General features: G+C 42.1%; 1 protein-coding gene across 1 annotated transcript in view; it reads left to right on the top strand.

Annotated features, from left to right (window-relative positions):
- GOLT1B (golgi transport 1B) overlaps positions 1–3,781 on the top strand; it is an 8,634-nt gene extending 4,853 nt beyond the window's left edge. Inside the window, exon 4 of the mRNA XM_031063135.1 lies at positions 1,168–3,781. Coding sequence (XP_030918995.1) covers positions 1,168–1,206 — 39 coding nt within the window. The 3' untranslated portion in view covers positions 1,207–3,781. The remainder of the gene's footprint in view (positions 1–1,167) is intronic.
- Positions 3,782–14,077: the final 10,296 nt, after the last annotated feature.

Genomic DNA, 14,077 nt, shown 5'->3' on the forward strand with positions numbered 1-14,077 from the left:
TCATTCCCAGGGAAGCACTCCTAGGGGTAAAAGGACAAAAGGAGGCGTTGGCAGGAGTTGCCCCTGCTCGTGGGCAGTGGAGTGGGAAGAGCCCTGCATTATGACAGGAAATGCTGGGGTTCTTCTGCTTCACTCTTGGCCCTGGCTGACCACACAGGTGAATCCTCCTCCTCTCCTGCTGTACAATGAGGAGGGCACCCACCGTTCTTGGTGCAGTATTTGGGTGAATTTAGCAGAGAGTGGCCTCTAAAAGCAAAGAGTGCAATGTAATGTTGCAGCTCATATGGTGAACGCAGAAACTCTCAGCATGAATAGTCATTCATCAGATATATTTATTAAGGTCCACTGCACCAGGCTACATCTTTTTACTACTAAGATTTGTGTTTTTTCAAATGGAGTTTTCCATTTTTTTAAACCAAATGGCTGAGGATTTGAAGACAACAGAAAGACGCTAAACTAGGGTGTTTCAGTCAACTACTTTTACTGTGCAAATTTATGTATTTTAACACAAGCATTTGTAATACTAGTTTTGAAAGCAACAGTTTTTATAGCTACTACTGAAAATTAATAGTGGGAATAACTTAGATGCATACAGGCTGTTTTTTAAAAATGAGTGTTCCAGTTCATCTGTTCCAGTCTCACAGTTAGGCCAAGCTGTGGCTCATAATTCATGATCAATTGAATGTTTCATCTGTCAATTGATCCTAATCATATTTAATTTGATCATAACGGGGTTAAATCTTGTTTTTAAAAGATAATTGTTAATGTTTTATTCAAAGCCTACGTAGGCTCAGAAGAGAATCCACAGTAATGGTCAGTTGAAATATATTCCTTGGTCTACTAATGCATGTGTGGCTGAGACTGTATTGTTTTGTTTTAACCATTAAGCTGGCAGTGTTATCTGCATTCTTCTATTTCCTTTCTCATTCTGTTGCATCTTCATGCTGCACTGTTAATGTCTATATGAGAAAAACATGTTATGCAGAAACACAATTGCAAGTGTAAGAATTTTGGTTTTCACAAACCTAATCCATGAGAGCTCGGTGAGTACTACTTGACTCATTTCCAGTCACATACTAACTGTGCAAGTAGCAAGCAGTATTTGAGAGCAGCTTCACTCTGCATAAATGTCATCAACCTAAAACCTTTTTGTCTCCTTTTCCACAGCTTGTAGATAAAGTTGGAGAAAGCAACAACATGGTATAATGACGAGAGGGTGGAAGACTGATCTAAACTTTTACTGTATTATTTATAAAATCCCTTTGAAGAATACTCAGCACAAAGATTAAGTTGTGTACAAAGGAAAAAGCTTGTTACATTCTTTACATAAGTTTAATTTAAAATGTATAGTCAACAATATACATTAGAAAAGAAGCTCAGCAAAGTGTGCTTCTAGGAAAGTAACTCCAGAGTTTGGGAAGTAAACTGAAGAGGGGAAAGTCATGGAATAACCCCTGTTACAACTGTTCAAGACTATTTTTGTTGTTTTTGGAAAACATGCTAGAGGCAATGAACCCTTGTGGAATTAATGGTGCCTGTTCTTTACCTCCTTATTTTGAAGGCGCAGTAGAGCAAACAGGCCTACATTTTTAAGGGTTACCCAAACTTACCCAACCCTCTGCTTGCTATCCTCAGAGTGCAAAAAATCAAACAGGAAACTTCTTGTGTAACAAGAGATGCATCTTTGCATGAAGGTTAAGATGACTATTCATCTATAAGTGTATTATGACAATAAAAAGGAAACCCTACACAGTTCTGTTGTAAACATTTTTGTAAATATGTGGCTGAAATACAGCATTGTTATCTTAATGTTCCAAAGCCAAATGTTAGTTGATTGTATTTGCCTTCCGTTTCGGAATATGCAAAAGGTCAATCTTTAATAACTTTGGTCTTAAATGTTGGTTCTGAACATGCAGAGCTCAGTGGGGAACTCTGGAAGCTGACTTGCAGGCCTTCCAAGTTGTTCTCCTTGAGCCATGTTCCATGTGCAACCTGATGAGAATGTAGCCCCTTGTCACTAACATGCAAACTCTGTGAAATACGCTTAGTTCACAAAAAACTGCATTAGGCTGAGGTGCTGATGTGAACCCTGTGACATGTAACTTTCCAGAATTTGGAGCTTTGTTTTTAACCAGTTTGAAACTAAGCTTTCTTTGTTTACTCTGGAACTACGAATTGACTTTTATTTTTTATGGTAATAAAATGGAAGCTTAAAGCTCTGTGTACGTGAGTCTCTGGGGAGAAAACTGCTGAGTGACTGGGGCTGACTACAGATCAAGTGCCAATCTCCATGTGTTTGTAATGTGTTACTGGTTAGCTGGTTATCTTCAGACAGCTCCTGGTTACAGCAGCAGCTTTGCTGTTACTGAGGATTCTTGGCTAACCTGGAATAAATGTCCCCTCCTAATGTACAGGTCCCATTTCTGCTCCTGTTGGGATGTTAAATGTTGTGCACTTGCAATAGTCTCAGTTACAGTGTCCTCACCTACCAATCCTTGTTCAGTGAGTTGTGTTTGTGCAGGCAGGGGGGGTTCTGTTCTGTTTCATTTTCTTTTCCCTTTCATGTAACCCTGAAACAATTACCCAATGTAGTATTAAAGGTAGCTATGTAGCCTAAAGGTCTAATGACTGGGGGTGATTTTTTTTGTTTTTGGGGGTTTTTTTATTATGCAGTTAAAATTGGAGTTTTCTAATGTTAGTTTTAACTTTAAAAAATCCTCGTATACTGACCCTTTTGAAAGTTGCTGTGAAGTTTATTTGTATAAAACAAGGGGGTTTTTCACTACAACTGTGTAAATAGCCACAATCTACTATTATCAATATTTAATTTGCTTCCTTCTAAAACAGGCACAAAATTATTCAAAAAGAAAACCCAACCTGTTATTTTGCAATTAATAACATCTGAAAAATCAGTGGGTTTATTTTATAAATTGCTATATTTTCTTGATGGCATGTGCATTACAGTTTAGAAACAGGAGTAAATATGATTTGTGGCTCTACCTCAAGAGATGAAGCATTTTAGATAACCCAATTTTAACTGATCCTACAGCTCTGTGCTGTGTTACAATGACTAGAGAATAACACTCCAGCAGCTTAGCCAACTCCTGTTTGATGTGGTAGGGCACTAGGCTGTGCTGTGGGAACCAAGTGCTGTCTCAAGCAGACAGTACTCACCTTAGAAATCAGCTACCTGAAGGTTTTTGTGCTTCTGTCTTGAAAAATAATGCGATGGAAAAGGTGGATTGCACCACAGGACTGTGGATCTCTGGCTGCAGCAACTTGCTTGGTAAGCTGAAGTACCTTCATCAACAAGAAATGGTGATGATGATGATGTCTCTTAGTGGTGGTTCATGTGTGGCTGTGGATGATCTTTTGCCTCTCTGAGAAGCTGGGGTGTAGGCAGGTCATCTCATTTATATTTAATTCATTGTTTTAAATCAAAAGTCAATTTTTTGTCACATGTGAACTGTTGTGGAAAGCATCTGAGGGAACAGAATTGCGTGTTGAATTTAGCATAGTCTATCCCTCAAGGTAACGTTGTTTATGAGACGGTTTTGCCAAGATAAATGTGGGTGGCAGCAAAGGTCAAAACAACTTAGCCTTAAAGTGTTTCTGTCCTTGTAAAAATATCTCTAACAGAAACATGCTTGGAATGTTTCCCCTTTTAAATGTAATTTATAATTGCTGCTTTAAAACTCATAAGGATGGATCTTATTCTGAGCAAATGAATACTGTAAATATCCTTGTCATACCTTGAATAAATGGGAACCTTTTTCTATAATTTGTCTTTGTGTCTTGGTGTGCACATTTTAAGAAAGTCTGTTGACAAGTTTTCCTTTCCAGAGGGTCAGGAGTACAGGCTGCTACTGCCTGGCTGTCTTACACTGTTGTGACTTTTACAGTAAATAGGGGCTTGGATTAATCTTAAAGGGAAAGGTTTCCTCTCTTTTTTACAACAAACCTTTTACACAAGCATCCCTCTAATTTTTCAAGTTCCAGTTTTGGACACAGCACAACAAAATACAAAATTTCAGTTACATGGCAAACTACCTCCTTTTTTTTCTAAGGAAATAACTGTGAAACTTCAGGAGAAAAAGAGAACGTGTCTCGATCCTGGAGTAGGGTTTTAGTCTAGTTCAAGGATATGACCATGAGTTCTGTGTGTCCTAGAAAATAGCCTGATAAGCAGGTTTACCATTCCGTGGTGCTCTGCAAGCTTGTGGCTCGTTGTTTAGGATTTTCACAGGAGAGCAGCAAAGCAAAGCTTGTAACTGGCTGAGGTGTTGTGTTGCTGCTGTGCACCAGTTACTACCCTAAAAACTTAATTTGACCAAAGCTGCTTGTATAGTAAGGATTCCAAAGAACTGGCACTTCCTAATTTGAAAGGAAAAACCCCACAGCAATGTCTGGTTACATCTGTTTAACTAGGAGAGGTATAACTTTAATCTGAATGTAGCTCATGGCCAGTTACTTTCAGTGACTAGTTGCCATTCATTAACCAGGAATACTTTGGCTTTGTTACTGCTCACAATGTGGTACCACATACAGTTTAGAGACTATCAAAAGCAGTGCAAAGAAAGGAATCTTGTCCCTGTGGCAGATATCAAAATGAAGGTTTTATGGGATTACTTTGAATTGTTTAAAGATTTCAAGGCACACACTCATCTACTTGCTGCCTTTCTGGATGACTGATTATCAGTCAGGCTGGAGAGTGGAGTCCATATCCCTAAACCAAATGTCTGTCTCCCAGCTGGCTCTTCAGAGGTCACTGCTAGCCCTTGGACTCCTGTCTCTGCTCCTCTGGCTGCCACACCTCTGGCTATTCTACCCTTCAGACTGCCAGTGCCAGCTGTGACATCAGAGGCATGTCATTACCAGACTGATTTACCAGCAGCACTTGGCCCTCATGGCCCATCTGTTCTAAGTTCTGCCCCTCTAGTATTGATCTTGGCACATTAAAGCATCTCTTAGAAGAGCTGGATCTCATGCTCAGCCCAACAAAGAGATTCTGCAGCTGCTGTAATCCCTCACCAAGCCTAATTCACCACAATTATATGCTAAAGCAGCCTCCTCAAACACAGAATAATTTACAGAAAAATCACATGGCTACTGTGGGGTAATTCAGTGTGGAATTCATTATCTCAGACTAAGTATTATGACTGATAACCTGGGATATGGAGCAATATCTATGTATAGGAATGCATTTAGGTGTTGGTTACCAGTCATTAAGGGTAGTTTAGTTAACAGTTCACCTGCTGGGGTGGTGCATGCCCAGAAATGTGCTTGCCAAAAAGCATCTGTGCTGCTGCATGCTTTCTAGCAGGCACCATTTCCCACTGAGTACTGCTCTTCTGGGGAATGTGGTGGAGCTCCTATGGAAATGTATAAGTTTGGGGTCTCTTACTGCTCACAGAAGCTCTGGATTCATAGCTGAGCACCACAGGCCATGAGGGTCCTGCAGTCAGGGTTCCCCTGTGGCCACCAGAAGGCAATAGGAATGTGGGGGTCCCAGTTGCTGGGCTACCAGTTGAGGGGTTTCTCTGGGTCTGGATTGAAGGCACCTGAGACAGTAGTTCATGTTCACACTCAGGTGTTTATTATTTCTTATCAGTAAAATAGTCTCACTGCTGTGAGTTCAGCAGCTTTTCATTAGAAGGCACAAAATGGCCAACAATCTCTTGGTACAAGGTCTTTTCAGGGTAAACTACCCAATTAAGAACTGACACCTGGATTATTTTCCCTTTTAACCCAGTAACTGATCCCACAGAGCCCCCAGTGCAGACTTTTCTGCCCAATTACAAAATGCCACCCAAACCCAAGAAGAAGGAGGAAGAAGCATGAAGAAGAAGAAACCCAGGACAACACCCTGTGCCCTCCATCTTGCTTCCATCCACAACATCCTAAAAATCCCAAACCCTAAATTTCTCACCCAGTGATATACCCACACTACTCTCTATAACCTATTTCACACTTTTGTGGATTCCAGTCTGTCTTGAAGTCTGGGAAACTTTCTCCATGGATGAGGGTCAAAGTCAGTGCTGCCCTGGGGGTCAGGGCACCCCAGAGCAGACAGAGAAATATTCCCTGTGCCCTGCGTTTCCACACAGGAAGAAGTGAAATTCCTGGGGTCAGGGATGGCAGCAGGGGGGGTCACCAGCCCTTGGGAGCACCATGGAGCCCATGTCCCTGCAAAACCAGGAGGGCAGGTGGGGATGTCTCCTGCTCAAGCACAAACACACCTTTTATTGTTTTCGGCACATGCTAATGGCTCCGAGTCCTATTCCTGGTGAGTGGGACCTGGAAAACAGCCTGAAATTTCCTGCCTGTTTTTTCTTTTTTTCTTTTTTTTTTTTTTTTTGTGCACTTCTTTCTCAAGTCTTTTTAGGCTCAGTTTAATTTAGACTGGGGAACCGCAGTGTAGTTTTAGAGCACAAAGAGGATGTTGAGCTTTTTATAGAGTGCTGTTGGAGCAGAAAGGCTGAGCAGCCTTTCTCTGCCCTTCTCTGGGCTGGCAGGGATTGAGGCAGTCAGGCTGTACTTGGGAAGTTGGGAAAGCAGGATTTCTACCTGGGCACAGCCCAGCTGCCTCACTGCCTCCTTTTCTCCAGGCACCCCAAAGCTATTCCAGAAACATCATAGAAATCAAGATTTCACATTTATTCCTACCATTTAATTCTACTACTTGGAAATAAAAGGCTTTTTTGGACCCAAATGTTTTACACCACCAAACCCACATACCCATTAGGTCAGTCTTTAAATACTGATTTTCTTTTTATAATGAAACCAAGCAATTCTGCATTGAATCTTCCAGATGCTCCAGCTGAGTGGCTTTTATCATTACGTGTCAAACTCTGTGATCCAAAGAAGGGTAATAAAGCTGGGGAAGGGTCTGGAGCACAAGTCCTGTGAGGAGCAGCTGAGGGATGTGGGGGTGTTAAGCCTGGAGAAAAGGAAACTTTGGGGTGACCATATCACTCTCTACAAGTGCCCAACAGGGTATCAGGCTCTGCTCCCAGGCAACCAGCAATAGGACACGAGGAGATGGCCTCAAACCACACCAGAGCAGGGTTAGGTTCAACATTAGGCAGAATTTCTCCACAGAAAGACTGATTAGACATTGGAATGGGCTGCCAAGGAAGGTGGTGGAGGCACCATCCCTGGAGCTATTTAAAACAAGCGTGGATGTGGCACTCAGGGGCATGGTTTAGTGGCGGGCTAGGAAGTGCTGGGTAATGGTTGGATTCAATGATCTTAAAGGACTTTTCCTACCTAAATAGTTCTGTCATTCTCGGAACTTGAGTAGAGATTTATCCTCCACTTGATTCTTCCCTCCTCAACTGCACAAAACACTGAGTGTTTCCTCACTTTCCCACCAGTTTTTAAGGAGGGCTGAGTGGGGGGGACAAAGAAGAAACTTTAGGAGCAACACTAGATGGGAAAAACGGGCCAGCAAGGACTCCTGGTGCTCCCTTTAAAAGGGAAATGAGGGCGTTGATTTTGGGGAGAGGTGGGGATTCAAATGACCCCCGTGCTAAAGGCCGGCTGGGGTGGGTTAGGTCCTGCTGCCCACCCTGTGCCTCGTCCACGCTCTGGAGCACCTGAAGCCCTTTAAAAGCCCTTTGAAGGCTGTGCTCTGATAGGGATGTCTCTTGAAGGAAGCCTGTCGCGTTCTAACCGGGCTGGGCTGGCAGCCCTGAGGAGGTGCAGCTGCCCAGAACCTTCTGGAAGCGCCCCGGAGCAGGCAGAGGTGAGGTGAGTGGCTGGAAAACAAAAGGCTGCAAGAAATGTTGGAAACAAGCTCTGTTCTTGATTAATTCCTGGAGCCCGATGTTCTTCTTGCCTCTCCGGGCAGAAATAAGTGACACATTCACAAAGTGCTTGTTTAGGAGGAATGCGTAAAATGCTGTTTTTAGGGGGTGGGAACGAAACGGGGGGAGATGCGTTTGTTTGGTTCCAATTTACCCTCATGCATGCAGACCTTTCCCTTTCAGCCTTCTTCCCAGCATTTCCCCGCTTGTCAGATGCTGTGTGGCCGCTTTCCCTTTTATCTCCCGGTTTGTGATGTTTCTTTTTGTGAGGTTTAAGTGTGCAGGCCGTGCTCTTTGTGCTGAGGCTTTCCGCCCCTCAGCAACCCCCACAAACCCTTCCCACCTCCTCCCGGCCTTTTTAGCTGGGATTTTACACCCGGATTCTGCCAATGGGTTTATTTTACACCCAGATTCTGCTAATGGGTTTTACAACAGAGCCCGCACACAGCGGGGCTGGCACGGCCGGGGAGGTGGAAAACAGAGATGGAAGGGAAGAAAGGAGCACCGAGCGAAGGTGCTGCCGCAAAAAGATCCAGCCGCTCTGAAAAACTCATCCCCTGTGTGAAAAAGGCGTGGTTTATGATTGGCTTTTCGCAAATATTAAAATGAATATTATATGTGCTGTGTTAGAAAGTGATGCTGTATTAATTTTCTTAAGTAGTGTGTGGTAAATATAGTTTTAGGTTATAACAAAATGTTAAAAGAGAAACTATGCTATGTAAGATACTTTTTTGAAAAAGAAAGGACTCGCAGCGAGATAGCAGCCACAGGACACCTGAATCTTTCAGAGAAAAATAATTTATTGCTCCCTTATCAGGAGAAACAAATTTCTTCCTGCCTCGCTCAGCCCTGAAGGCGCTGTCAGGATTCAGAGGAAGAAGCTGACACTGCCCAGACAGAATCCTGTGTTTGAACGGAACTTATGCGTCATGGATGAGGTGTATGGATATGCAACAGGCTGCTGCTTTTAAGGGTTAATCCTCTGTTAACGTGGGTCCTTTTTCGGGTTTATGCTGCCCAGAATGAGGTACCCGGACTGTCTGTAACTCTTTGTTTCTGTTGTCTCATATTGTCCTAATTCAAATTGCCCAAAATATTATTACTCTAATTATATTGCTATTTTTATAACCGTTTTATTGCTAGTAAACTGTTAAAATTTTAAAAATAAGTGATTGGTGTTTTTCACACCTGAGACCCTGCATCACACTCCAGCTCTTCCGCGAGGAGTCAAACCATGCTGCTTTAATCTTTTTGTTTCCGCAAACAATCCTCCCTCCTCCTTTTCCAAAGGAAGAGTGGAAACCCAGGGCACAGGGAATATTTCTGCTCTGGGGTGCCCTGACCCCCAGGGCAGCACTGCCTTTGACCCTCCTTCATGGAGAAAGTTTCCCAGACTTCAAGACAGACTGGAATCCACAAAAGTGTGAAATAGATTATAGAGAGTAGTGTAGGTGTGTCACTTGGGGAGAAATTGAGGGTTTGGGATTTTTAGTATGTTGTGGATGGAAGCAAGATGGAGGGCACAGGGTGTTGTCCTGAGTTTCTTCTTCATGCTTCTTCTTCCTCCTTCTTCTTGGGGTTGGGTGGCATTTTGTAATTGGGCAGAAAAGTCTGCATTGGGGGCTCTGTGGGATCAGTTACTGGGTTAAAAGGGAAAATAATCCAGGTGTCAGTTCTTAATTGGGTAGTTTCCCCTTAAAAGACCTTGTACCAAGAGATTGTTGGCCATTTGGTGCCTTCTAATGAAAAGCTGCTGAGCTCACAGCAGTGAGACTGTTTTACTGATAAGAAATAATAAACACCTGAGTGTGAACATGAACTACTGTCTCAGGTGCCTTCAATCCAGCCCCAGAGAAACTTATAGAAGAGCAGTAATTGCAGCCATCAGCTTCTCCTATCATTGTGGTAGTTCTGAATGATCAGTCTCTGAAGGGCCTGACGAGTCTAAAGGCTCTCTCCTTCCCCAAAATAAAAGCAATTTAAAAAATCATCCCACTCTAACATTTTGTACATATCTGAACACATATATTTGTATAATTACATAATAATTTATATATACATATAATAATTGCATAATAATTTCTCTTCTCTGTTAGGAAATTTCTACAGCTTCAACCTGATCCTTAAGCAAAGGTTTGTTTTTCCCTCACTTTAAAAGCTTTCCACAACTATGTTTCCACATCTGCAGGGCAGCTATTTGGAAATCTTGTACTCCAATTACCTTCCTAATCATTCTTAAGAGTTTTAGCTTTGTGGCTGAAATCAGTCACAGGTTTTCCCTGGGGAATATTGTAGTTGAAAGCTGATGTTTCCTTATTTTAAATATTTGTGCCAATGCGTGTACACGCAGTCATAGAAATTATGCAAGATTGAGTTTTAGTAAAAAAGCTAATGTAGAAGTGAAGTGTTTCACAAAGATTAAAAATTGAATTCTGGTATTTCTGGAAGAGATATGTATTTTTTTCAATAAGCTTTGGAACGCGTTTCAAAAAAGCTTATATTGCAAAGAGCTTTGAAAGTTTTAAAAGATCAGGAGCAAACTGAAGCACGGACTTTGTCTAAATGATACCATTTGATTGGATCAAATTTGGTTTCTCCACATTTTTCTAGAGGAAGTTTTCATGCTATTTCAGAAGAAAAAAGAAAACTACAGAATTGTAGCTTTTTCTTACATGAAAAACCAGGTTTCTACCCACCTTCTTCCTATCCTCTTCAGAGGATACAACCAGGATTGTAGAGGAAACTTTGCAGTGTATCAAGAAGGGTTTGTGCTCTTTATTCTTACAGAATTACAGCTCTACAAGCTTCCTCTTTCAACTTCCCATGTGGCTTTATATCATACTGCCTTTTCATTTCCACAACAGGAGTTGCTTATATTTCAGTGCCTTAAAGGTGAATTTATTCAGGTTTGGAAAATGTGTGTGGCTCAGGTTCTTCCCCTTGTGGATCCCTACAACTTGTGCAAACACTTTGGACTTGGAGCATAAAATTACCTTATTCTCTCATACGTGTGAAAAATTTACTCATTAAAGTTTAACAGTGCTGTCAAGCGTTCACAGAATTCTTGGTGTTAATGGAAAAACTAGTGTTGAAATGAACAATGTTTTATCAAAATTAAATACTCAGAGTGAAGAAAATGTAATTTCTTACTGATGGAGCAACACAACTGAGTGAATCGCCAGAGGTCAAGATCTAACGTCCTTTGCCTTGTAACTTCTGGGGTGTTACATAAAGAACTGTAACTAGACTGAGGTAATGCAGGTTATCCTTGCGAAAATACATCTTTTTGGCCCATTTACCAATGGCAACTTCAGGTTTGGGGATGTTGCAGCAAGATGCAGGTTTTCAAGTAAGTTCTGCAGCTTCTCTGAGTTTTGGTCGTCTTTTCCTGACTTTTACTTGCAAGCTCAGGGCCAGCTTGGCCCTGAATAAAAGCAAAAACCAAAAGATCAATACAAAGATCTTTTTTTCTTTTAACATATCCTAGATAAGTAGTAAGTGATGGTTTTGCTTTGCACAAATCCTCTGTAGTTCAGATAATATTTCTTCCTTCCCATTTCCTTCTCCTATTTCTTAGTTTTGCCCAGGCCATGGATTCAGCTCTGTACCTCAGTAGTTGGCAGCAGTTTAAGGATAATTTGAAATGCATCTCTGTGGTGAGCATGTTGCACAGAACTTTGGTAAAAGGCTGATTGTGTTCAGACTGGTAAACTGAGCTCTGGAAACAGTCAAATGGTGCTCAAACAGCTTCTATTTTTGGTTTTTTTTTTTTGTTGTTGTTTTGGTTGGTTTTTTTGTGTTTGTTTTTTTTTGTTGTTGTTGTTTTTGTAAAGGGATTCAGGCTCCTGAAATGAGAAAATGCACAACCTGTAAAAAGAAACGCACAAAGATATATGGATAAATATGCCATTGAGAGGCAGACTCGGCATTACTTTTCTGAAAGGAAATCCTGAGCTTCAGAGGAAGGAAAGGTCCATGGGATGAAATCCAATTGGATTTCCAAAGCATTTGACAAAGTGCCTTAGCAAAGGCTCATAGAAAAGAAATGTGTTTTTATGGTTGCTCTCTTTAATTGGGTAAGAGATAAGAAACAGAGAAGAGAGTCTGTAATTGAGACAAGGGGAAATTGAGGCAAACAGAGAAAAGACCAAGTTTGCTGATAAGAGTTAAAGCCTTAAGGGTAAGGGTGTTAAAACAATTCAGCCAAACCAGGGCTATCTGCAGCAGGACCTTATGAAACTGAATATACAGTTGTAAAAATAACATATAATAATGTCTGTGAGTATAAAGTTATACACATAACAAAAAATAAAAGCTAAATTTATATAAATGGATGGGTTATGAATGAAGTGTTGCCTTTCAGCAGAGAAATCTTAAAATTAAGTAGTTCAGAAATAGATTGATTCACTTTAGTGCTCGTGAACAGCCCAAACAGGAAGCAGAACTATAATGAAAAGAAATAGAGGAGGGAGAAAAGGCAAATGGAAATTAAATATGATGATCCGCTTTTTTAAAGTGTTGTGTAGCTCATGTCTCCATCCTAAATCAAGGATAATCAAGGTTATTGAACTGTTTTATAGTAAACAAAATAGATTAGAACTCCTCAGCTGGAGAAAGGAAATGGCTGACAGAGGATTTAACAATTGCCTGTAAAATCACAAATTATATGCAGGGGGTAAAGTACTCTTCATTTGTGTTTACAGTCTCTCAGTATCAGAAAAATGGAGAATGATGTGAAGTTTTCAAGTGGCAAAATCAAAATAAAGCAAAATTATGAGGTTTCCCACAGAACAGAGCTAAGCTGTGGAACTGATGGAGCACAAGATCTGAAAGATACCACATTTTATGTAGGTTCAGGGAACAAATTAATAGAACAAAAAGCCATGAGGAGCTGTTAAGCCTAGAGAATTCATCTTTCAGGAAGCTGATGTGGCACAAATCCTTTGAGGATGAGTGTATAGTGGAAAGAGTATATGAAGCAAAGTGCCTTTTTGTGCTTATTCTCTTCTTGAAACTCTTCTGCATTATGACAGTGACAGGATATTGAATTAAATGGCCTGACCCTGGTTGTTCTATGTGTGGTTGTAACCTGAAGATAACTCCTTGTGAATGGGTTGAATTTCTCTCATCAGCACTGGGTAGCACTGCCCTGATGATGAATTGAACCTATCTAAAGCTTCTTTGCTGCTTTTTCTCTCTCCTGGTTTTTTGCTCCATCTTTCTCCTCTCCTAAATAGCTGCTGAAATATCACTGTTCACGTGAACTTGTGTTTTGGGTAGTGCTGCTCTCCTGTGTTCTTTTGGAATCCAAAATGTTTGTAAATCCACTAAACAGCATTTTACCTGGCTGAAGAGCAGCAGGAGCAAAAATCTACTTACGTAACCAATCTCTGGCACTGTACAACAGAGAATAATTAATGTACATCGTGCAAAGCAGAACCTGGCACTTGTGACAGTCACACTGAGATGAAACAGCTTCCTACAACAACTGTGAAGGAGATCAGAGGGGGAAAACCTTTACAAAAATATTAGTAGAGGAAGAAAATGTAAAAGCAGTTATGATGAAAGTAAGCACTTTGTGAACATTACAGCAGTGTTTTCTCTGAAAAATTGTGGGTTTTTTTTCTTTTTTGTATTAGTTTCACAGGAACGGGTAGAAGGAACACAGTGGACAGGCTGCTGTATTTATTGTCTTCGGGTTCTGGCCAGCTGCCTGCCAGGGACCAGGACTCCGGGGTGGCTCAGAGCTCTGCAGGTACATCCCCGACCTTCAGCGTGGCCTGGGGCACGGGTGGGCAGGGAAACACCTCTGGCAACCCCAGTAATCCCAGGTACAGTGGGTGCTGTGCCCCTGAGCTGGGTGGGCAGGAAAACACCTCTGGCAGCCCCAGTAATCCCAGGTACAAGGGGTGCTGTGTCCCTGTGTCGGGTGGCAGAGCTGGGGCCCTCAGCACCAGCCGTGCCCAGAGCCCTGGCGAGGGCAAGCAGGGAAGGGCTGGTGATGGGAGGGATGATGACTGCCAGGTGTTGGTGTGTCACCGAGTCGGACACAGCGAGACAGAGGAAATGACTCAGAACACGATGGATTGCTTAGAGCGGGCTGAGGAGAACGTGTCTCACTGAATTACAGCACAAGCCCTCAGTGTCTCCGCCGCGCACCGTGCGGGGCCATTTTAGGGCGGGGGTGCCCCGGCTGCAGCGGGGGCTCGGGGGGCGGTGTGGGTGCCGAGGGGCTCGGTTCGGGTGCCGGGGGGAGCAGTGTGGATGCC

The sequence above is a fragment of the Geospiza fortis genome, unplaced genomic scaffold, assembly GCF_000277835.1.
Source record: "Geospiza fortis unplaced genomic scaffold, GeoFor_1.0 scaffold292, whole genome shotgun sequence".
Lineage (NCBI taxonomy): Eukaryota > Metazoa > Chordata > Aves > Passeriformes > Thraupidae > Geospiza > Geospiza fortis.